Here is a 23,347-nt window from a genome sequence, read left to right as displayed (position 1 = left end):
GGGGGCGGCGGCGGGGGGGGCCGGCGGCGGCGCCGGCTGGGCGCGGGGCGCCGCGGGCTGCCCCAGGGCGTGCTGCGAGGCGGCCTCATCCTGCTCAGGCGGCCGCCGGGACGAGCCGTCCAGCTCCTGGGTGCCCTGGCGGCCCAGCCTGCGCTCTGGGCCGCCGGTCGCCGAACTGCCTGCAGAAGGAGGGGGGGGGGGACATGGGGGGGGGGCTCAGCACCCTTGGGTGCTCGGCACCCCCTCCTCCCGCCGCCCAGCACCCTCCCCGCCGCCCCACCTGCGTGCGCTGGGCCCTCCTCGTCTTCCTCGCACTCCACTTCCACGGTGCCGGTGGGGCGGCGAGGGGCGCAGCTGTGGGGAGACGAGGGGGAGGGGGGTGGGTGGGGGGCACCCGTGGGTGCTGCCGGCGCCCGCCCCCCCCCCCCCCCCAAACACTGCCACAACAGCTCCCAGGTGCCACCTTTGACCTCGCGGTGCCCTCTGACCCGGTGCCCCCCCCAACCCCAAATTGCCCCCATGCTGAGGGCACCCGCAGCCCCCCCCAAGGACCCCCCTGACCCCCACGCTGGCGGCACCCTGAGCTCCACGCTGGGACCCCCTGACCCCTACACTGGGGGCACCCTGAGCCCTCCTTGACCCCCACGCTGGGGGCACCCTGAGCCCCACCCTAGGACCCCCCCCTCAGCCACATTGGGGGCACCCTGAGCCCTCCTTGACCCACATGCTGGGTCCCCCCGGCCCCCACACTGAGCCCCCCCCCCCAGCCACATTGGGAGCACCCTGAGCCCCCCTGACCCCCACACTGGGGACACCCCAAAGCCCCACTGAGACCCTGGCCCAGACCCCTCCGTGGGGGCACCTTGACCCCCCTCTGTCCTCCCCAGGCTCCCCTGCCCCCGGTACTGGGGCCCCTCGCCCCACATCGGGGCTCCTCTCATTGAGCACCCCCTCACCCCACACCAGGACCCCTCACTGGGGCGCCTGGCTGCCCCATACTGGGACCCCCTCACCGGGGAGCCCCTCACCCCACACTGGGACCCCCTCACCCCACACCAGGGCCCCTCACTGGGGCTCCTGGCTGCCCCATACTGGGACCCCCTCACCGGGGAGCCCCTCACCCCACACCAGGACCCCTCACTGGGGCGCCTGGCTGCCCCATACTGGGACCCCCTCACCAGGGAGCCCCTCACCCCACACCAGGACCCCTCACTGGGGCGCCTGGCTGCCCCATACTGGGACCCCCTCACCGGGGACCCCCTCACCCCACACCAGGGCCCCTCACTGGGGCTCCTGGCTGCCCCATACTGGGACCCCCTCACCGGGGAGCCCCTCACCCCACACCCAGGCCCCCTCACCCCACACCAGGGCCCCTCACTGGGGCGCCTGGCTGCCCCATACTGGGACCCCCTCACCAGGGAGCCCCTCACCCCACACTCAGGCCCCCTCACCCCCCACTAGGACCCCTCACTGGGGCTCCTGGCTGCCCCATACTGGGACCCCCTCACCAGGGAGCCCCTCACCCCACACCAGGACCCCTCACTGGGGCTCCTGGCTGCCCCATACTGGGACCCCCTCACCGGGGACCCCCTCACCCCACACCAGGACCCCTCACTGGGGCACCTGGCTGCCCCATACTGGGACCCCCTCACTGGGGACCCCCTCGCCCCCCACCAGGGCCCCTCACTGGGGCACCTGGCTGCCCCGTACTGGGACCCCCCTCACTGCACACTGGGGCTCCCCTCACCGAGCACCCCCTCACCCCACACCAGAGCCCCCTTTGCCCCACACCGGGGCTCCTGGCTACCCCACATTGCGGTTCCCCACATTGAGGCTCCCCTCACCCTACACCGGGGCTCCCCTCACTGACCTCCCCTCACCGGGGCCCCCTTTGCCCCACACCGGGGCTCCTAGCTGCCCCACACCGGAGATCCCCCACACCGGGGCCCCCCTCACCCCACACTGGGGCCCCCTTTGCCCCACACCGGAGCTCCTAGCTGCCCCATACCGGGGCTCCCCACACCGCAGCCCCCCCCCCCCCACCCCACACCGGAGCTCCCCACACCTAGGCCCCCCTCCCACCCCACACCTAGGCCTCCCTCACCCCACACCGGGGCTCCTAGCTGCCCCACACCAGAGCTCCCCACACCGGGGCCCCCTTCACCCCACACCGGAGCCCCCCTCACCCCACACCGGGGCTCCCCACACCGGGGCCCCCCTCTCACCCCACACCGGGGCTCCTAGCTGCCCCACACCAGAGCTCCCCACACCGGGGCCCCCCTCACCCCACACCGGAGCTCCTAGCTGCCCCACACCAGAGCTCCCCACACCGGGGCCCCCTTCACCCCACACCGGAGCCCCCCTCACCCCACACCGGGGCTCCCCACACCGGGGCCCCCCTCTCACCCCACACCGGGGCTCCTAGCTGCCCCACACCAGAGCTCCCCACACCGGGGCCCCCCTCACCCCACACCGGGGCTCCTAGCTGCCCCACACCGGGGCTCCCCACACCGGGGCCCCCCTCTCACCCCACACCGGGGCTCCTAGCTGCCCCACACCAGAGCTCCCCACACCGGGGCCCCCCTCACCCCACACCAGAGCTCCTAGCTGCCCCACACCAGAGCTCCCCACACCGGGGCCCCCCTCACCCCACACCGGGGCTCCTAGCTGCCCCACACCAGAGCTCCCCACACCTAGGCCCCCCTCACCCCACACCGGAGCTCCTAGCTGCCCCACACCAGAGCTCCCCACACCTGGGCCCCCCTCACCCCACACCGGGGCTCCTAGCTGCCCCACACCGGAGCTCCCCCACACCTGGGCCCCCTTCACCCCACACCAGGGCTCCCCACACCGGGGCCTCCCTCACCCCACACCGGAGCTCCCCCACACCTGGGCCCCCTTCACCCCACACCAGGGCTCCCCACACCGGGGCCTCCCTCACCCCACACCGGAGCTCCCCCACACCTGGGCCCCCTTCACCCCACACCGGGGCTCATAGCTGCCCCACACCGGGGCTCCCCACACCGGGGCCTCCCTCACCCCACACCAGAGCTCCTAACTGCCCCACACCGGGGCTCCCCACACCGGGGCCTCCCTCACCCCACACCTGGGCCTCCCTCACCCCACACCGGAGCTCCTAGCTGCCCCACACCAGAGCTCCCCACACCGGGGCCCCCCTCACCCCACACCGGGGCTCCTAGCTGCCCCACACCGGGGCTCCCCACACCTAGGCTCCCCTCACCCCACACCAGAGCTCCTAGCTGCCCCACACCAGAGCTCCCCACACCGGGGCCCCCTTCACCCCACACTGGAGCTCCCCACACCGGGGCCTCCCTCACCCCACACCGGTCCCCCCCCCTCACCCCACACCGGAGCTCCCCACACCGGGGCCCCCTTCACCTCACACCGGTCCCCCCCCCCCAACCCACACCGGAGCTCCCCACACCGGGGCCCCCCTCACCCCACACCGGTCCCCCCCCCTCTCACCCCACACCGGAGCTCCCCACACCGGTCCCCCCCCCCCCGCCCCACACCGGTCCCGTAACCCGGGAGTGTGTGTGTGGACGGGGGGGGGGGGGGAAGGGAAGGAGGCGCCTCACGCGCGCGGCCGCTGCCGTTACCGGCCGCCGGCAGGGGGGTGGGGGGAGGGGGCGGCGCGCGGCCGTTTCCCGCCGTTTCCCGCGGGCGGGAGGAGGAGGAGGAGGAGGGGGGGGGGGGAAGAGCGCGCGGGGCCGCGTCCGCGCCGCCATCTTACCTGGGCGGGAGGGGAGGGGGGGGGCGGCGAAGGCGGGAGACGGGGGGGGGGGGGAGGCGGGGGAGAGGGGAGGCGCCTGCCCGCTCCCGCCTACCGCCGCCGCCGCCGCCGCCTCAGCCCGGGCCGATCCGCCGCCATCCGCGCCCGCCCCCCCTCCCCCGCCACCACCAACTACCGCCGCGGCAAAATGGCGGACGCCGCTACCTCGCTTCACTCCCCCGCCGCCCACCACCACCACCACCACCACTTCCTCCCCTTCCCCTTCCTCCCGCCGCCTCCGAGCGGCCGCCGCCGCCTCCTCCTCCTCCTCCCGCTCCCGCCGCCGCCGCCCCCCCCCCCGCGCCAGGCCCCGCCGCCGAGAGGGGCTCACGGGAAATGGAGTCCGCGGCGCCAGGGCGAGCAACAAAATGGCGGCGGCCCGGCGCGGCCCGGCGGCTCTCGCGAGAAAAGAAAGCGGGGGGGGGGGGAGCACCCGAGGGGAGGGGGGAGAGGAAGTCTCGCGAGAGGAGAGGGGGTGGCGACCTCGTAGCCTGTGGGGGGGCGGAAGTCTCGCGAGAGTGCGGCGCGGAGGGGGATGGGAAATGGAGGCGCGGCGAAGGGGGGGAAGTCTCGCGAGAAGATGGAGGAAAACGCGCGGGGGGGTGTGGTGGCGGCGTGAGCGCGAAGCCTCGCGAGGTTTGCGGGGTGGTGTTGGGGGAGGAGGGGGGAAGTCTCGCGAGAGCAGAGAGGAGCCGGGGGGGGCGCCGCGGGGTATGCCGGGAGCGGGCGCTCCCGCGCGGGAACGGCGTGGGGAGGGGAGAGGGGGAGGGAAGGAAGATGGCGGCGGGAGGCGCGTGGCGCCGGGCCCCGCCCCCTCGCCCAGGTCTCGCGAGAGCTGCGGGGAAGGGCCGCGGTAGTCTCGCGAGACTTCCCGAGCGGAGAGCCCTCATGGGAAGTGGAGGCCCGGGCGCGGAGCGCGCTGGGAGTTGTAGTCCCGCCCCCAACGGCCTCCCCGCCCCGGGTCCTAAAGCCCCTCCCTCCCCCACCATGGCTCCCATAGGTGCCGCAGGAACCCGTGTCATCACAGCCCCGCCAGTGACCTCATCGCCCCCCCAGTGACATCACGGCTCAGGCAGCAAGTCATCCAGTAAAGCTTTACTGGGACCCCGGCTGACCCCAGAGGCTCATGGGAAGCTCCGGTTGACACCAGCCTCAGAGGCTCATGGGAGGCTCCAGTTGACACCAGCCCTGGAGGCTCATGGGAGGCTCCAGTTGACACTAGCCCCAGAGGCTCATGGGAGGCACAGGTTGATGTCAGCCCCACCAGCCCCAGAGGCTCATGGGGGTTTTGGGAGACTCTGACCCCAGAGGCTCATGGGAGGTTCCAGTTGACACCAGCCCCAGAGGCTCATGGGAGGTTCCGGTTGACACCAGCCCCAGAGGCTCATGGGAGGCACAGGTTGATGTCAGCCCCACCAGCCCCAGAGGCTCACGGGAGGTTTTGGGAGACTCTGACCCCAGAGGCTCATGGGAGGTTCCGGTTGACACCAGCCCCAGAGGCTCATGGGAGGCTCTGGTTGACACCAGCCCCAGAGGTTCATGGGAGGCTCCGGTTGACACTAGCCCCAGAGGCTCATAGGAGGCTCTGGTTGACTCTGACCCCAGAGGCCCATGGGAGGCTCCGATTGACACCAGCCCCAGAGGTTCAAGGGAGGCTCCGATTGACACCAGCCCCAGAGGCTCACGGGAGGGTCTGGTTGACATCAGCCCCAGAGGCTCATGGGAGGCTCTGGTTGACACCAGCCCCAGAGACTCATGGGAAGCTCTGGCTGACACTAGCCCCGGACGCTCATGGCAGGCTCTGGTTGATGTCAGCCCCATCAGCCCCAGGGACTCATGGGAGGCTCCGCTTGACACGGGCCCCAGAGGCTGGTGGGAGGCTCTGGTTGACATCAACCCGAGAGGCTCATGGGAGGCTCTGGTTGACACCAGCCCCAGAGACTCATGGGAAGCTCTGGCTGACACTAGCCCCGGACGCTCATGGCAGGCTCTGGTTGATGTCAGCCCCATCAGCCCCAGGGACTCATGGGAGGCTCCGCTTGACACGGGCCCCAGAGGCTGGTGGGAAGCTCTGGTTGACATCAACCCGAGAGGCTCATGGGAGGTTCCAGTTGACATCAGCCCTGTCAGCCCTAGAGGCTCATGGGAGGCTCTGGCTGACACAAGCCCCAGAGGCTCATGGGAGGCTCTGGTTGACGTCAGCCTTGTAAGACCAAGAGGCTCATGGGAGGCTCCAGCTGACACCACCTCCCAAGCCCCTAATGGGCCCTCCTAGACTCCTACAGCCCCCCGACCCCAAAATACCCCCCCAATGTACCTGCAGCCCAACTGCCCCCCAACAACTGCCCCCAGCTCCCCTCTCCCACCCCCGCCCCCAACTGCCCCCACTCCCAACTGCCCCCACATCTGCCCCCTTTAACTGCCCCCAATTGCTCCTACTGCCCCATACCTGCCCCCCAACTGCCGCCCCAGGCCCACCGCTGCCCCCACCTCTGCCCCTCCACACCAACTGCCCCCCAGCCCCACAACTGCCCCCAATCATCCCCCAGCCCAACTGCCCCACACCTGCTCCCCAGCCCCACAACGGCCCCGCACCTGCCTCCCAACTACCGCCCCAGCCCCATCGCTGCCCCCACTTCTGCCCCCCACCCCAACTGCCCCCCAGCCCCACAACTGCCCCAATTCCTCCAATCATCCCTCAGCCCCACAACTACCCCCTCAACTGCCCCCCAGCCCCACAACGGCCCCTTAGTCATTCTCCAGCCCAACTGCCCCCTCAACTGCCTCCCCAGCCCCACAACTGCCCCAACTGCTCCCAATCATCCCCCAGCCCCACAACTGTCCCCTCAACTGCCCCCCAGCCCCACAACTGCAACTGCCCCCTAATCATCCCCCAGCACAACTGCCCCCTCAACTGCCTCCACTGCCCCACAACTGCCTCAACTTCCCCCTAATTATCCCCCAGCCCCACAACTGCCCCCTCAACTGCCCCCACTGCCCCACAACTGCCCCCAATCATCCCCCAGCCCCACAAATGCCCCCTCAACTGCCCCCACTGCCCCACAACTGCCCCCAATCATCCCCCAGCCCCACAAATGCCCCCTCAACTGCCCCCACTGCCCCACAACTGCCCCAACCATCCCCCAGCCCCACAACTGCCCCCTCAACTGCCCCCACTGCCCCAACTGCCCCAATCATCCCCCAGCCCCACAACTGCCCCCTCAACTGCCCCCTCAACTGCCCCCACTGCCCCACAACTGCTCCAACTGCCCCCAATCATCCCCCAGCCCCCTCAACTGCCCCCTCAACTGCCCCCCCAGCCCCACAACTGCCCCCAAATTGCCCCCACTGCCTCACATTTGCCCCCACCGCCCCACAACTACCCCCATGGCCGCCCCCAGCCCCCTCAACCGCCCCCCAGGCCCACAACTGGCCCCCCGCCCCCGCCTCCCACCTCCCGCTGCGGCCCCGCCAATGGGCGCGCGCCTTGCTGCCGGCCGCCGCCGGCGCGGGCCAATGGGCGCGCGGCTTGCTGGGGGGGGGGCGGGGGGCGGAGGAAGGGCAGGGGGAGGCGGGCGCCGCCGCGGCGAAGGGCAGGAGGCGGGGCCGCCGAAGCCGCCGCCGCCATCTTGGGTGAGGGCGGGAGGGGGGGTGCCCTTAAAGGGACCGCCCGGCTAGCACGCGGCGCCTTAGCAACAGCCCCTAGCAACGGCCCCTAGCAACCAGCCCCCTAGCAACCAGCCACCAGAGCAACTGTGCCCTAGCAACCAGCCCTAGCAACCATACATCCTGTGGCCCCTATTAACCCCCAATCCCTCCTGCTGCCCCCGTGTGGTCCTGGGGCTCTATACAACCCCCTATGGACCCCCATAGCGACCCCCTACGGACCCCCTATAACGCCCATAGGGGCTCTATAACCCCCTGCAGCCCCCCCCCGCCATTCCATAACCCCCCTATAGGCTCCCAATAACTCCTAGAGGAGCTCAATAACTCCTATAGGACCTCAATCGCTTCCCTATAGGCTCCTGACAATGCTATATGCGTTCCCGTAACCCCCCTACATGCCCTGCAGGCCACCCTACAGCCCCTATATATCCCTTTACAGCCCCCCCTCCATCAGCCCCTACAGATCGGCTCTAACCCCCTAGCGCTCTCCTACCCCCGCTATACAGTCTGCTCTCCTACAGACCCCCTATAGGCTTCTACCACCCTCTATAGGCCCCGTAACCCCCAGCAGTTTCTATAGACTTTCCATAATCTCTTATAGACCCTACACAGTTCTTACGAGCCCCAAGTCTCCACGGCCACGCTATATAGCTCCTATATAGCCTCTCCTATATCTTCTATGCCTCCTATAGGGCCATAAAGCACACTTTTTTCCTCCGTTTACCCATCTATGGCCCCTATGCCCCCCCATAACTTCCTATATAGCCCCCTATATCTCCCTATAGCCCCCGTAGAGCCCCTACACACCCCGTTTCCCCCCCCCGTGACCCCCGGGACCCCCCATACATCCCCCCCCCCGGAACCCCTATAGATCCCCTATAGCCCCTCCCCCACACGCCTCCTCCAACCCCCTAGAGCCCCTGGGCGCCCCCTATAGGCGCCCCCTCCCCAGCCCCTCTACAGCCCCCCCCCGCCCCTCGAGGGCCACGGCGGTGGGCGGGGCCACAGCCACCACCAGCCCCCTCGCCTTCCCATTGGTTCCCGCCGCCCACCAATGGGGGAAGCACGGGGCGGGGCCAAGGAGCTGGGGGCGGGGCCCGAGGGGGAGGACAGGCCTAAGGGGGGGGGGAGCAGGCCCCAGGGGCGGGGCTTGGGGAAAGGGGCGGGGCCTGAAGGGCCAGGGGCGGGGCCTGAAGGGCTGGGGGCGGGGTCACGGCCACCCAAACACCGCGGGGGGGGGATGGGATCACCAACTCCTTTTTTTTTTTTGCTTTTTTTCCTGTTTTTATTACAATTTTGCATTTTTACCTTTTTTCTCTTTTTTTTCTCTTTTTTTTATCTAAAAGGAGCAGAAAGAACGTCCAGAAAAAAAAATATATAACCCCAAAACCCCCGGTTTCACCCCAAAACGCACACGGGGGGGGAAGGGGGGGCTCACGGGTGTCCCCTGGCGTCATGGGAGGGGACACGCGTGTCCCTGGGGGTCAAAGGGGTCCCCAGGGCTCATAGGAGGGGACACGCATGTCCCTGGGGGGTCACAGGTGTCCCCAGGGGCCAGGGGAGGGGACACGCGTGTCCCTGGGGGGGGGTCACAGGGGTCCCCAGGGGCCGGGGATCTGGGAGGGGACACGGGTGGGGGTCACAGGCGTCCCCAGGGGTCACGGGCGCCCCAAGGGGACACAGGGAAAGGGAAACCCTTGACCCCAGGGACGCGGGATGGGACACGCGTGTCCCCTAGGACGACACAGGACAGGACCTGCCTGGGACAGGACGTGCATGTCCCCTGGGACGCCGCGTGTCCCCCGGAATGACACAAGATGGGACACACATGTCCCCCGCGATGGGACACACGTGCCCCAGGATGACACACGACGCGACACGCGTGTCCTCCGGGACGGGACGCGTGTCCCCCGGGTCGGGACACGCGTGTCCCCCGGAATGACACGGGACGGGACACGCACGTCCCCTGAGACAAGACACACGTGCCCCAGGACGACACATGACACGTGTGTCCCGCAGGACGACACGGGACGGGACACGTGTCCCCCGGGACAGGACATGCGTGTGCCAGGACGATACAGGATGGGACACGCGTGTCCCCGGGAATGACACGGGATGGGACCCGCCTGCCCCAGGATGATACACTACGCAACACGCGTGTCCCCTGGAATGACGTGGCCCCTGGGACAGGACACACGTGGCCCCCGGGACGACACGGGACGGGACGCGTGGCCCCCGGGACGGGCCACGCGTGCGCCGGGACAGGACACGGGACGGGCCACGGGCGTCCCCGTACCCTCAGGAGAACCCAGCCGCGTCCCCGTGTCCCCGGGAGGGCTCAGCCGCGTCCCCGGGAGGGCACAGGCCGAGGCGCCGCCAGGTCACGCGTGTGCGGGCGGGGGGCTCACAGGAAGTAGTCGGCCACGGGCTTCTTGGAGGGGATGCCGCGGGTCTCCTGCGGCGCCGCCTCGAAGATGATGAACTCCTTCTGCAGGTGCTCGTCCAGCTCCAAGATGGCCGCCACGTTGCCACACCTGCGGGGACGGGGACGTCACCCGACGCCTGCGGACGTCTCGGAGCCCCCACACGCGTGTCCCTTCACCTCGGTTACCGGCCGTGACTGCCCGGCCTCGGTCATGTCACCTCGTCCCTCATCATGTTCACCCATCCCTGGTCACGTTCCCCCCGTCCTCGGTCACGTCACCTCGGCCCTGGTCATGTCACCTCGTCCCTGGTCACGTTCCCCCCGTCCTCGGTCATGTCACCTCGGCCCTGATCATGTCACCTCGGCCCTGGACATGTTCACCCATCCCCGGTCACGTTCCCCCCGTCCTCGGTCACGTCACCTCGGCCCTGATCATGTTCACCCATACCCGGTCACGTTCCCCCCGTCCTCGGTCATGTCACCTCGGCCCTGCTCATGTTCACCCCATCCCTGGTCATGTCACCTCGTCCCCGGTCACGTTCCCCCTGTTCCCGTCCTCGGTCACGTTCCCCTTGTCCTCATTCTCCTCGTCCTCGGTCACATCTCCTCCGTCCCTGTCCCCAGTCGCGTCCCGCTGTCCCCGTCCTCGGTCATGTCCCCCTCGACCTGTCCCTAGCCATGTCCTCCTGTCCCCAGTCGCGTCCCGCTGTCCCCGTCCTCGGTCATGTCCCCTCTGTCCCATCCCTGGTCGCCTCCTCCTGTCCCCGGTCACGCTCCCTCATCCTCGCCCTTGGTCATGTCCCCCTTGTCCCCATCCCCGGTCATGTGTCCTCCGTCCCCATCCCTGGTCACCTCCCCCTCTCCCCGTCCCCAGTCATGTCCCCTCCGTCCTGTCCCCGGTCACCTCCTCCCGTCCCCAGTCACGTCCCCCCGTCCCCATCCTTAGTCACGTTCCCCCTCGTCCCACCCCCAGTCGCGTCCTTCTGTCCTCGTCCTCGGTCATGTTCCCCCCATCCCCGGTGACGTCCCCTCCGTCCCGTCCCCGGTCACCACCCGCATCCCCGCGTCCCTGTCCCCGGTCACCACCCGCCCCCATCCTCACTCAAGTCTCCCCATGTCCCCATCCCGTCCTCGGTCATGTCACCCCGTCCCCATCCCGTCCTCGGTCATGTCCCCCCATGTCCCCATCCCGTCCTTGGTCATGTCCCCTCGTCCCATCCCCAGTCGCGTCCTTCTGTCCTCGTCCTCGGTCACGTTCCCCCCATCCCCGGTGACGTCTCCTCCGTCCCGTCCCCGGTCACCACCTGTCCCCATCCTCACTCAAGTCTCCCCATGTCCCCATCCCGTCCTTGGTCACGTCCCCCCATGTCCCCATCCCGTCCTTGGTCACGTCCCCTCATCCCCATCCCGTCCTCGGTCATGTCACCTCGTCCCACCCCCAGTCGCGTCCTTCTGTCCTCGTCCTCGGTCACGTTCCCCCCATCCCCGGTGACGTCTCCTCCGTCCCGTCCCCGGTCACCACCCGCCCCCATCCTCAGTCAACTCCCCCCCCGTCCCCATCCCGTTCTCGGTCATGTCCCCTCATCCCCATCCCGTCCTCGGTCATGTCCCCCCATGTCCCCATCCCGTCCTTGGTCATGTCCCCTCATCCCCTTCCCGTCCTCGGTCATGTCCCCTCGTCCCACCCCCAGTCGCGTCCTTCTGTCCTCGTCCTCGGTCACGTTCCCCCCATCCCCGGTGACGTCTCCTCCGTCCCGTCCCCGGTCACCACCTGTCCCCATCCTCACTCAAGTCTCCCCATGTCCCCATCCCATCCTCGGTCATGTCACCCCGTCCCCATCCCGTCCTCGGTCATGTCCCCCCATGTCCCCATCCCGTCCTTGGTCATGTCCCCCCATGTCCCCATCCCGTCCTTGGTCACGTCCCCTCATCCCCATCCCGTCCTCGGTCATGTCCCCTCATCCCCATCCCGTCCTCGGTCACGTCCCCCCATGTCCCCATCCCGTCCTTGGTCATGTCCCCCCATGTCCCCATCCCATCCTCGGTCATGTCCCCCCATGTCCCCATCCCGTCCTCGGTCATGTCCCCTCATCCCCATCCCGTCCTCGGTCACGTCCCCCCATGTCCCCATCCCCAGTCGCGTCCTTCTGTCCTCGTCCTCGGTCACGTTCCCCCCATCCCCGGTGACGTCCCCTCCGTCCCGTCCCCGGTCACCACCCGCCCCCATCCTCACTCAAGTCTCCCCATGTCCCCATCCCGTCCTCGGTCATGTCCCCCCATGTCCCCATCCCGTCCTTGGTCACGTCCCCTCGTCCCCATCCCGTCCTCGGTCATGTCCCCTCGTCCCACCCCCAGTCGTGTCCTTCTGTCCTCGTCCTCGGTCATGTTCCCCCCATCCCCGGTGACGTCCCCTCCGTCCCGTCCCCGGTCACCACCCGCATCCCCGCGTCCCTGTCCCCGGTCACCACCCGCCCCCATCCTCACTCAAGTCTCCCCATGTCCCCATCCCGTCCTCGGTCATGTCCCCCCATGTCCCCATCCCGTCCTCGGTCATGTCCCCTCATCCCCATCCCGTCCTCGGTCATGTTCCCTCGTCCCATCCCCAGTCGTGTCCTTCTGTCCTCGTCCTCGGTCATGTTCCCCCCATCCCCGGTGACGTCCCCTCCGTCCCGTCCCCGGTCACCACCCGCATCCCCGCGTCCCTGTCCCCGGTCACCACCCGCCCCCATCCTCACTCAAGTCTCCCCATGTCCCCATCCCGTCCTCGGTCATGTCACCCCGTCCCCATCCCGTCCTCGGTCATGTCCCCCCATGTCCCCATCCCATCCTCGGTCATGTCCCCCCATGTCCCCATCCCGTCCTTGGTCACGTCCCCTCATCCCCATCCCGTCCTCGGTCATGTCCCCTCGTCCCACCCCCAGTCGCGTCCTTCTGTCCTCGTCCTCGGTCACGTTCCCCCCATCCCCGGTGACGTCCCCTCCGTCCCGTCCCCGGTCACCACCCGCATCCCCGCGTCCCTGTCCCCGGTCACCACCCGCCCCCATCCTCACTCAAGTCTCCCCATGTCCCCATCCCGTCCTCGGTCATGTCACCCCGTCCCCATCCCGTCCTCGGTCATGTCCCCCCATGTCCCCATCCCATCCTCGGTCATGTCCCCCCATGTCCCCATCCCGTCCTTGGTCACGTCCCCTCATCCCCATCCCGTCCTCGGTCATGTCCCCTCGTCCCACCCCCAGTCGCGTCCTTCTGTCCTCGTCCTCGGTCACGTTCCCCCCATCCCCGGTGACGTCTCCTCCGTCCCGTCCCCGGTCACCACCTGTCCCCATCCTCACTCAAGTCTCCCCATGTCCCCATCCCGTCCTTGGTCATGTCCCCCCATGTCCCCATCCCGTCCTCGGTCATGTCCCCCCATGTCCCCATCCCGTCCTCGGTCATGTCCCCCCATGTCCCCATCCCGTCCTTGGTCACGTCCCCTCATCCCCATCCCAACCTCGGTCATGTCCCCCCCCGTCCCCATCCCGTCCTCGGTCACGTCCCCCCATCTCCATCCCCGGTCACGTTCTCCGTCGTCGGGGACGTGTTAGAGCACCACGCTTGTCCCCGTGTCCCCGCGGGCGTCCCCCTCACCGGTAGCAGTAGTTGGGGGCGGACCAGACGGTGAGGACGGTCTCGCCGAAGTGCCACTTGTAGCCCTCCATGACGAGCTGGTGGGCCCGGCAGATCATGTCGATGTCGTTGGCCGCGTTGAACTGGGCCACCACGTCGCTGCCGAAGAGGTAGCCGGCGCCGCGCGGGGACACGCCCCAGCCCGTGGTGTCTGCCGCGCGTGGGGGGGGGACACACGCGTGTCGGCCACGGGGGGTCAGCCACGCACGGGGCACACGCGTGTCGGCCCCATGGGGGGACGTAGCCCAGCCTACGGGGTCGGCCACACGCATGGCACACGCGTGTCGGCCCCATGGGGGGACGTGGGCCAGCCTACGGGGTCGGCCACACGCATGGCACACGCGTGTCGGCCCCATGGGGGGACGTGGGCCAGCCTACGGGGTCGGCCACACGCATGGCACACGCGTGTCGGCCCCGCACGGGGACGTGGCCCAGCCTACGGGGTCGGCCACACGCATGGCACACGCGTGTCGGCCCCATGGGGGGACGTGGGCCAGCCTACGGGGTCGGCCACACGCATGGCACACGCGTGTCGGCCCCATGGGGGGACGTAGCCCAGCCTACGGGGTCGGCCACACGCATGGCACACGCGTGTCGGCCCCATGGGGGGACGTGGGCCAGCCTACGGGGTCGGCCACACGCATGGCACACGCGTGTCGGCCCCGCACGGGGACGTGGCCCAGCCTACGGGGTCGGCCACACGCATGGCACACGCGTGTCGGCCCCGCACGGGGACGTGGCCCAGCCTACGGGGTCGGCCACACGCATGGCACACGCGTGTCGGCCCCATGGGGGGACGTGGGCCAGCCTACGGGGTCGGCCACACGCATGGCACACGCGTGTCAGCCCCATGGGGGGACGTGGGCCAGCCTACGGGGTCGGCCACACGCATGGCACACGCGTGTCGGCCCAATGGGGGGACGTGGGCCAGCCCGTGGGGTCGGCCACACGCATGGCACACGTGTGTCGGCCCCATGGGGGGACGTGGCCCAGCCCGTGGGGTCGGCCACACGCATGGCACACGCGTGTCGGCCCCGCGCGGGGACGTGGGCCAGCCCATGGGGTCGGCCACACGCATGGCACACGCGTGTCGGCCCCGCGTAGGGACACGGGCCGGCCCGGGGGGGTCGGGCACACGCGTGTCGGCCCCGTGCGGGGACGTGGGCCAGCCCGTGGGGTCGGCCACACGCGTGGCACACGCGTGTCGGCCCCGCGCAGGGGGGACGCCGCCCAGTGCGTTGCGCCTCCAACACGCTTGCTACGTGTCAGCACCCCGCACAGACACCACCCGCCTGCACAGCCGGCAGCAGGCCTCGCGTGGGCTTAGCGTGCGCCTCGCGTGGGCTTAGCGTGCGCCTCGCGTGGGCTTAGCGTGCGCCTCGCGTGGGCTGCCTACCTTCGGGGTCGGACCAGAGCAGGTCGCACATGGGGCCGTCGTGGGGCACCTCCTGCTTGCGGTCGATGGTGCGGATCTGGTCCAGCGTCTGGATGGAGGGCGACAGGCCCCCGTGCACGCAGAAAATCTGCACGGCACACGCGTGTGCTTAGCGTGGGCCGTGCCGCCGGCCCCCCGCCGGCCTTCCCCCCCACCCCGCCGGGCTTTCCCGTGTCACCGCAGGGCGCCCCCGGCCCGCTGCCCAGCCCTTAGGCTCTGCGGCAGTGTAAGTTGGGCATGCAACACGCGTGTGCTTAGCATGTGCTTAGTATGTGCTGCACACTCGGCCTGCAAGAAGGAAGAGGGGCCTACGCTGTACCTCAGAACGACGTGGCCACGCGTAGGGACACGCAAGGTGCACAGTAAGGTGCCTAACATGCGTGTGCTTAGCGTGTGCTTAGCGTGTGCGGCACAGCCCCCCCGCAGGAGCGCCGCGGGGCTACCCAAGCACCCTGGGGCAGCACGGATGGACACGGGCAGGTCCCGGGTGAGCACAGCACAGCGTGCGACACCCATGTGCTTAGCGTGTGCTTAGCGTGTGCGGCATAGCCACCCCACAGGAGCGCCACGGGGCTACCCAAGCACCCTGGGGCAGCACGGATGGACACGGGCAGGTCCCGGGTGAGCACAGCACAGCGTGCGACACCCATGTGCTTAGCGTGTGCTTAGCGTGTGCGGCATAGCCACCCCACAGGAGCGCCACGGGGCTACCCAAGCACCCTGGGGCAGCACGGAGGGACACGGGCAGGTCCCGGGTGAGCAGAACGTGCAACACAACATGCATGTTTTTAGCGTGTGCTTAGCATGTGCGGCACAGCCACCCCGCAGGAGCGCTGCGGGGCTACCCAAGCACCCTGGGGCAGCACGGATGGACACGGGCAGGTCCCAGGTGAGCACAGCACAGCGTGCGACACCCATGTGCTTAGCGTGTGCTTAGCGTGTGCGGCACAGCCACCCCGCAGGAGCGCCGCGGGGCTACCCAAGCACCCTGGGGCAGCACGGATGGACACAGGCAGGTCCCAGGTGAGCACAGCACAGCGTGCGACACCCATGTGCTTAGCGTGTGCTTAGCGTGTGCGGCATAGCCACCCCGCAGGAGCGCCACGGGGCTACCCAAGCATCCTGGGGCAGCACGGATGGACACAGGGAGGTCCCGGGTGAGCACAGCACAGCGTGCGACACCCATGTGCTTAGCGTGTGCTTAGCGTGTGCGGCACAGCCACCCCGCAGGAGCGCCGCGGGGCTACCCAAGCACCCTGGGGCAGCACGGAGGGACACGGGCAGGTCCCGGGTGAGCAGAACGTGCGACACAACATGCATGTTTTTAGCGTGTGCTTAGCGTGTGCGGCACAGCCCCCCCACAGGAGCGCCACGGGGCTACCCAAGCACCCTGGGGCAGCACGGAGGGACACGGGCAGGTCCCGGGTGAGCAGAACGTGCGACACAACATGCATGTTTTTAGCGTGTGCTTAGCGTGTGCGGCACAGCCACCCCGCAGGAGCGCCGCGGTGCTACCCAAGCACCCTGGGGCAGCACGGAGGGACACGGGCAGGTCCCGGGTGAGCACAGCACAGCGTGCGACACCCATGTGCTTAGCGTGTGCTTAGCGTGTGCGGCATAGCCACCCCGCAGGAGCGCCACGGGGCTACCCAAGCACCCTGGGGCAGCACGGAGGGACACGGGCAGGTCCCGGGTGAGCAGAACGTGCAACACAACATGCATGTTTTTAGCGTGTGCTTAGCGTGTGCGGCACAGCCCCCCCCACAGGAGCGCCGCGGGGCTACCCAAGCACCCTGGGGCAGCACGGATGGACACGGGCAGGTCCCGGGTGAGCACAGCACAGTGTGCGACACCCATGTGCTTAGTGTGTGCTTAGCGTGTGCGGCACAGCCACCCCGCAGGAGCGCCGCGGGGCTACCCAAGCACCCTGGGGCAGCACGGATGGACATGGGCAGGTCCCAGGTGAGCAGAACGTGCGACACAACATGCATGTTTTTAGTGTGTGCTTAGCATGTGCAGCACAGCCACCCCGCAGGAGCGCTGCGGGGCTACCCAAGCACCCTGGGGCAGCACGGATGGACACGGGCAGGTCCCAGGTGAGCACAGCACAGCGTGCGACACCCATGTGCTTAGCGTGTGCTTAGCGTGTGCGGCACAGCCACCCCGCAGGAGCGCCGCGGGGCTACCCAAGCACCCTGGGGCAGCACGGAGGGACACAGGGAGGTCCCAGGTGAGCACAGCACAGCGTGCGACACCCATGTGCTTAGCGTGTGCTTAGCGTGTGCGGCATAGCCACCCCGCAGGAGCGCCACGGGGCTACCCAAGCACCCTGGGGCAGCACGGAGGGACACGGGCAGGTCCCGGGTGAGCACAGCACAGCGTGCGACACCCATGTGCTTAGCGTGTGCTTAGCGTGTGCGGCATAGCCACCCCGCAGGAGCGCCGCGGGGCTACCCAAGCACCCTGGGGCAGCACGGATGGACACAGGGAGGTCCCGGGTGAGCAGAACGTGCGACACAACATGCATGTTCTTAGCGTGTGCTTAGCGTGTGCAGCACAGCCACCCCGCAGGAGCGCCGCGGGGCTACCCGCAGGCCCCGGGGGGGCGCTCACCTTGCCGTCGATGATGGCGGAGAGGCTGAGGTAGTCGAAGATCTCGGTGCAGTAGCGCCAGACGGTGACGGAGCCGTACTTGCGCAGGCACTCGTCGTAGAAGCCGTAGACCTGCGTGATCTGCCGGCTCTCGTGGTTGCCCCGGATCAGCGTGATGCGGTCGGGGTAGCGCACCTGCGGCGCCCGCACGTCTGGGTCCTCCCGGACGCCTGGGTCCTTCCCCCCCGCCCCGGACGCCTGGGTCCCCTCTGGTCCCAGGCACCTGGAAGCCTCCTGGACACTTGGGTCCCCGTCCCCCAACCCCGGACACCTGGGACCCCTCCCCGGATGCCTGGATCCCTTCTCACTCCAGACGCTTGAATGTCACCAGGACGCCTGGGTCCCTCCCCGGACGCCTGGGCCCCTTCTTGCTCCAGACACCCTCCCCCCCCCCCACCAGACATTTGGTTTGCACACAAAGGGGCCTGGCTCCTCCCGGACACCTGGGCCCCTCTTTCCTACCCTCCTGTCCCCCCCCCCGGCCCGGACACCTGGGTCCCTCCTCATCCCTCCCGGACGCCTGGGCCCCACCTTGAGGGCGAGGAGCAGCAGGAAGGTCTCGACGCTGTAGAAGCCCCGGTCCACGAAGTCGCCCATGAACAGGTAGTTGGTCTCGGGGACGTCACCCCCCACCTGCGGGGGGGGGGTAATTAGGGAGGAAAGCAATTAGGGACTGAGCAGAGCAATTAGGCAGGTAATTACGGCCCACAGAGCAATTAAGGAAGCTACCAAGCCCCCCCCCCCACCCCAAGCAAACAAAACACCTAATTAATAATTAGGGAAAGCTGTCTGGGGCTGGGGGGGGTAATTAAGGGGGTGATTAGCAGCTACGGGGCAATTACAGCAGCAAATAGGTCTAAGGGAAGCAGTTAGGGGCCGGGGGGGGTAATTAAGACAGTAATTAAGGGCTACGGGGCAATTACGGGGGCAAAAAAGGCTGAAAGGAGCAGCTAGGAGCTCGGGGGCAATTCGGGGGGATATTTGGGACCGGGGGGCAATTAAGGGAGTAATTAGGGCCTGGGAGGAGTTGGGGGGGGCAATTAGGGCTAGCGGGGGCAAGTAGGGGCTGGGGGAGGCAATTAAGAGGATAATTAGCAACTGAGAGATAATCGGGGAAGCTATTTGCGGCTGGGAGGGGCAATTAGTGATGGGGCAATTAGGGAGATAATTAGCTCCAGGGGAGCCAAAAAGGTGCTGAAGGGGCAATTCAAGGCTGGGGGGGCAATTTGGGGGGGGGCTGTTGGGCATGGGGGGGGGCAATTAGGGGCTCTAGAGCAATTAGGAGTGGGTGGGGGAAACCCAGGGGAGCAATTAGGGACTGAGAAGAGCAATTAACACGTAATCAGGGGCAACTACAGAGGCAACTAGGGCTTGTGGGGCAATTAGCAGGGGCAATTAGGCAGCCATTAGGGGCAATTAGGCCTCAAACTAGCAAACTAACGAGGCAAAGGAGCAATTAGGAGCCAGGGCTAATTGAGGACCACATAAATAACTCATAATCAGAGAGCAATTAGCAGTGGGGGGGGGCAATTAAGCCCAGAAAAGATAATTAACAGGAACAACTAAAGATAAGAAACAACAACAGGGACAAATAGCCTGGGGGGCAATTAACAACCATGGGAATAATTAGCAACCAGGGCAGCAATTAGGGGGGGCAATGAGCGGTTGGGGGGCAGTCAAGCCTGAACTGGGGGCAATTAAGGGGGTGCAATTAAAAAGGGAGGTCAATTAAGGGGGTAATTAAGCGAGAAGAGTTAAAAAGCGGAGTGATAATCGCACATCAGGCACTAATTAAGCAGATAACAAACAATCAGAGATAATCGGCTACTGAAAAAGGGTAATTAAACACCGATAGGACTAACTAAGCGTGGGGGGGTCTACTGGGGGGTAATTAAGTCGGGGCGGGGGGCAATTAGCAGGGCGACTCACCCGGAAGAGCTCCTTGAGGTCGTAAAACTGCCCATGGATGTCGCCGCACACCTGGGCGGGGGGGCAAAACGGGGGGGTGAGGGGGGCAAATCCGCCCCCTAATTACCCCCTCCAAGCCCTAATTACCCCCTCCGAGGCCTAATTAGCCCCGCTAATCGCCCCGCTCACCGTCACGGGCGAGTCCACCCGCTGCACGTTGCTCTCCTCCACCAGGATCTCCCTGCGGGACGGCCCTTCGTCAGCGGCCCGCCGGCGGGTTAATTGCCCCGCCGAGGGGCTAACGAGCCCGGTGGGGGTTAATTACCCCCGTGCGGGGGTTAATTGCCCCCCCCCCCGGGGTACCTGGCCTTGGCGCAGAGGGCCTTCACCTCGCTCTCCTTGATGAGCTCGCAGCGCCGCAGCTGCTCGATCTGCCGGTCCAGGTCGCTCGGCTCCCCCATGGCCCTGCCCCCCTAATTAACTGTTAATTAGCCCCCCCTAATTACCCCCATGACTTAATTTTGCCCCCTTTTCCCCAACGGCAGCTAGGCTCGTCCCCCCCCCATCGGTGCTGGCTCGTCAATCCCAGGTGACGTGAAATGGCCACTTGGGGGGGGGACGGTAATTGCCCCCCCCATCAGGGCTAATTAACCCCCCCCACAACCCCTAATTGCCCCCCCCGGACACCACAGCCCCCCTCCTCGTTGCCCCCCACCCCTAATTGCCCCCCGACTCCCTACCTGCTCAATAGCCCCCCCAATGCCCTAACTGCCCCCCAGCACCCCCAATTGCCCCCCAAATGCCCCTAACAGCCCCCCCTCAAGCCCCTAACTGCCCCCGACACCCCCAAGTGCCCCCAACAGCCCCTAATTACCCCCCCCGAGCCCCTAATCGCTCCCCGGACCCCTCAGTTGCCCTCCACCCCCCCAAAAGCCCCCCCCAGCCCCCCCTGAACTGCCCCTCCGTTGCCTTCAATTGCCCCCAGACCCCCCCAACTCCGCTTGCACCCCCCAAATGCCCCCCCAGGCCCCAACGGCCCCCCCAACCCCCCGACGACCCCCAAATGCCCCCCCAAGGCCCCAACGGCCCCCCCAACCCCCCGACGACCCCCAAATGCCCCCCCCAAGGCCCCAACGGCCCCCCCGACCCCCCGACGACCCCCAAAGTGACCCAAAAATCCCCAAGTGCCCCTAAAGACCCCCAAAGTGACCCCCCCCCACCGCTCCCAAAAAAAACCCCCAGCCTGACCCCAAATCGCGCCAGCGCTCTGCAAAACATCCCAACGGGCCCCCATTGCCCCCCCAACTCCCCCCAACTGTCCCCTAAATCCCCTCAATTGCCCCCCAAATCCAAAACGTCCCCCCCAAACCTGCCCACCCCCCTCGCCAACGGAGCCAAAACCCTCCCAACTGCCCCCGAAATCCCTCCGGCTCCCCCAAACTCCCCCAACAGCCCCTGAATCCCTTCAAGTCTCCCCAAACCCCTCAAACCGCCCCCCGAAACCCCTCAAACTGCCCCAAACTGCCCCCAAACCGCAAGTGGCCCCCAAAATCCCTCAAACTGCCCCCAAATATCCCCCCAGCTGTCCCCAAACTGCCCCCAAACTGTCACCTACGCCAACAGCCTCCAAACCCCCCCAAACTGTCCCAAAACCCCCAAACTGCCCCAAAACCTCAACCGCCTCCAAAGACCCCCAAAACCGCCCCCAAACACCCCCCAAACTGCTCCCACCCCCTCAAACTGTCACCAAAGCCCCCAAACTGCCCCCACAACACCCCAACTACCCCCAAACTGCCCCCAAACCCTCCAAACTACCCCCAAAGACCCTCCAACACCCCCAAAACCACCCCCAACCCCCCCAAACCGTCCCAACACCCCATCTACCCCCAAACTGCCCCCCAAACTGCCCCCAAAGACCCTCCAAAATGTCCCAAACTCCCCCAAACTGCCCCAAAACCCCAACTGCCCCCAAAGACCCCCAAAACCACCCCCAAACACCCCCCAAACTGTCCCCAAACCCCCCAAACTGCCCCCACAACACCCCAACTACCCCAAACCTGCCCCCAAACCCCTCAAACTGTCCCCAAAACCCAAACTGCCCCCAAACTGTCCCAAAAGACCCCCAAACCCCCAACCTGTCCCCAAACACCCCCAAACTGCTCCTAACCCCCTCAAACTGCCCCCACAACACCCCAACTACCCCCAAACTGCCCCCAAAGACCCCCAAAACCTCCAAACTGTCCCCAAACCGCTCCCAACCCCCTCAAACTACCCCCACAACACCCCAACTACCCCCAACTGCCCCCCAAAACCCCCAACCTGCCCCCAAACACCCCCAACCCCCTCAAACTGTCCCCAAAACCCCTCAAACTGCCCCAATACCCCAACTACCCCCAAAGACCCCCAAAACCCCCCAACCTGCCCCCAAACAACCCCCCAAACCGCCCCAACACCCCAACTACCCCCGAACTGCCCCAAAACACCCAACCTGTCCCCAAACACCCCGAAACCACCCCCAACCCCCTCAAACTGCCCCCACAACACCCCAACTACCCCCAGCTGCCCCCCAAACTGCCCCCAAACCCCCAACTGCACCCAAACACCCCCAAAACCCCCCAACTGCCCCCAAACACCCCCAAAACCCCCCAACCTGCCCCCAAACACCCCCAAACCGCCCCCAACCCCCTCCACCTGTACCCAAAACCCCCCAAACCGCCCCCGCAACACCCCAACTACCCCCAAACTGCCCCCAAACACCCCCGAAACCCCCCAACCTGCCCCCAAACAACCCCCCTAACCGCCCCAACACCCCAACTACCCCCGAACTGCCCCAAAACACCCAACCTGTCCCCAAACACCCCGAAACCGCCCCCAACCCCCTCAAACTGCCCCAACACCCCAACTACCCCCAACTACCCCCCAAACTGCCCCCAAACCCCCAACTGCCCCCAAACACCCCCGAAACCCCCCAACCTGCCCCCAAACACCCCCAAACCGCCCCCAACCCCCTCCACCTGTACCCAAAACCCCCCAAACCGCCCCCGCAACACCCCAACTACCCCCCAACTGCCCCCAAACACCCCCAAAACCCCCAAACTGCCCCCAAACACCCCCAAAACACCCCCAAAACCCCCCAACCTGCCCCCAACCCCCCCCAAACCGCCCCCGCAACACCCCAACTACCCCCCCAACCCCCCCACACCGCCCCTAGAACCCCCCAGCCGCCCCCAAAAACCAACCGGCCCCCAACCGGCCCCCCCCGAACCCCCCCGGCGACCCCCGAACCCGCCGCGGGTCGCACCCGGCCGCCGCCGCCGCCGCGCGTCACTTCCGGCCCCGGCCCCGCCCACCGGCGGGACGGAAGTGACGTGCGGGAGGGCCGCCCCGCAGGGCGTGACGTCACGGGGCGCGAGCCAGTGGGCGGGGAGAGCTCGCCGGGGGCTCCCCGGACGCCTGGGCCCTTCCCCAGGGCGCCTGGGCCCTCCAGGACACCTGGGCCCCTCCCCGGACGCCTGGGCCCCTCCCCGGACGCCTGGGCCCCTCCCCGGACGCCTGGGTCCTTCCCCGGACTCCTGGGTCCCTCCCGGACTCCTGGGTCCTTCCCGGACACCTGGGTCCTTCCCCGGACTCCTGGGCCCCTCCCGGACTCCTGGGCCCCTCCCCGGACGCCTGGGCCCCTCCCCGGACGCCTGGGTCCCTCCCAGATGCCTGGGCCCCTCCCGGACACCTGGGTCCCTCCCAGATGCCTGGGCCCCTCCCGGACACCTGGGTCCTTCCCTGGACTCCTGGGCCCCTCCCTGGA

At 67.7% G+C, this 23,347-nt stretch overlaps 1 protein-coding gene and 1 long non-coding RNA gene across 9 annotated transcripts; both read right to left on the bottom strand.

The window, feature by feature from the left end:
* Window positions 1–16: 16 nt before the first annotated feature.
* LOC138063610 (uncharacterized) lies at window positions 17–4,085 on the bottom strand. Its single transcript, XR_011137110.1, has 3 exons — window positions 3,755–4,085; window positions 281–354; window positions 17–179 (listed from the first exon to the last, which is right to left on the bottom strand). It is a non-coding gene; the product is annotated as an uncharacterized lncRNA (long non-coding RNA).
* Window positions 4,086–8,727: 4,642 nt separating this feature from the next.
* PPP4C (protein phosphatase 4 catalytic subunit) lies at window positions 8,728–22,899 on the bottom strand. 8 transcript variants are annotated; one of them, XR_011137103.1, is made up of 10 exons: window positions 22,847–22,899; window positions 19,909–20,010; window positions 19,735–19,786; window positions 19,567–19,617; window positions 18,169–18,270; window positions 17,599–17,772; window positions 14,947–15,073; window positions 13,512–13,701; window positions 9,403–9,993; window positions 8,728–9,075 (listed from the first exon to the last, which is right to left on the bottom strand). XR_011137103.1 is itself a non-coding variant. In XM_068923322.1 (9 exons), exons 2-9 carry the CDS (start codon window positions 20,004–20,006, stop codon window positions 9,864–9,866), a joined length of 924 nt encoding a protein of 307 aa, XP_068779423.1. In that variant the 5' UTR covers window positions 20,007–20,010; window positions 22,847–22,899; the 3' UTR covers window positions 9,283–9,863. The 8 variants fall into 8 exon arrangements, 2 of the variants coding, with proteins under 2 accessions (XP_068779423.1, XP_068779424.1); XR_011137102.1 differs by having other exon boundaries at window positions 19,909–20,018; window positions 22,847–22,882; XR_011137107.1 differs by having other exon boundaries at window positions 8,729–9,075; window positions 9,570–9,993.
* Between the last annotated feature and the right edge of the window lie 448 nt (window positions 22,900–23,347).

The sequence above is a fragment of the Struthio camelus genome, chromosome 32 (assembly GCF_040807025.1).
Source record: "Struthio camelus isolate bStrCam1 chromosome 32, bStrCam1.hap1, whole genome shotgun sequence".
NCBI lineage: Eukaryota > Metazoa > Chordata > Aves > Struthioniformes > Struthionidae > Struthio > Struthio camelus.
The sequence above is the reverse complement of the archived record's forward strand: the minus strand, read 5'-3'. Positions and strand labels throughout refer to the sequence as shown.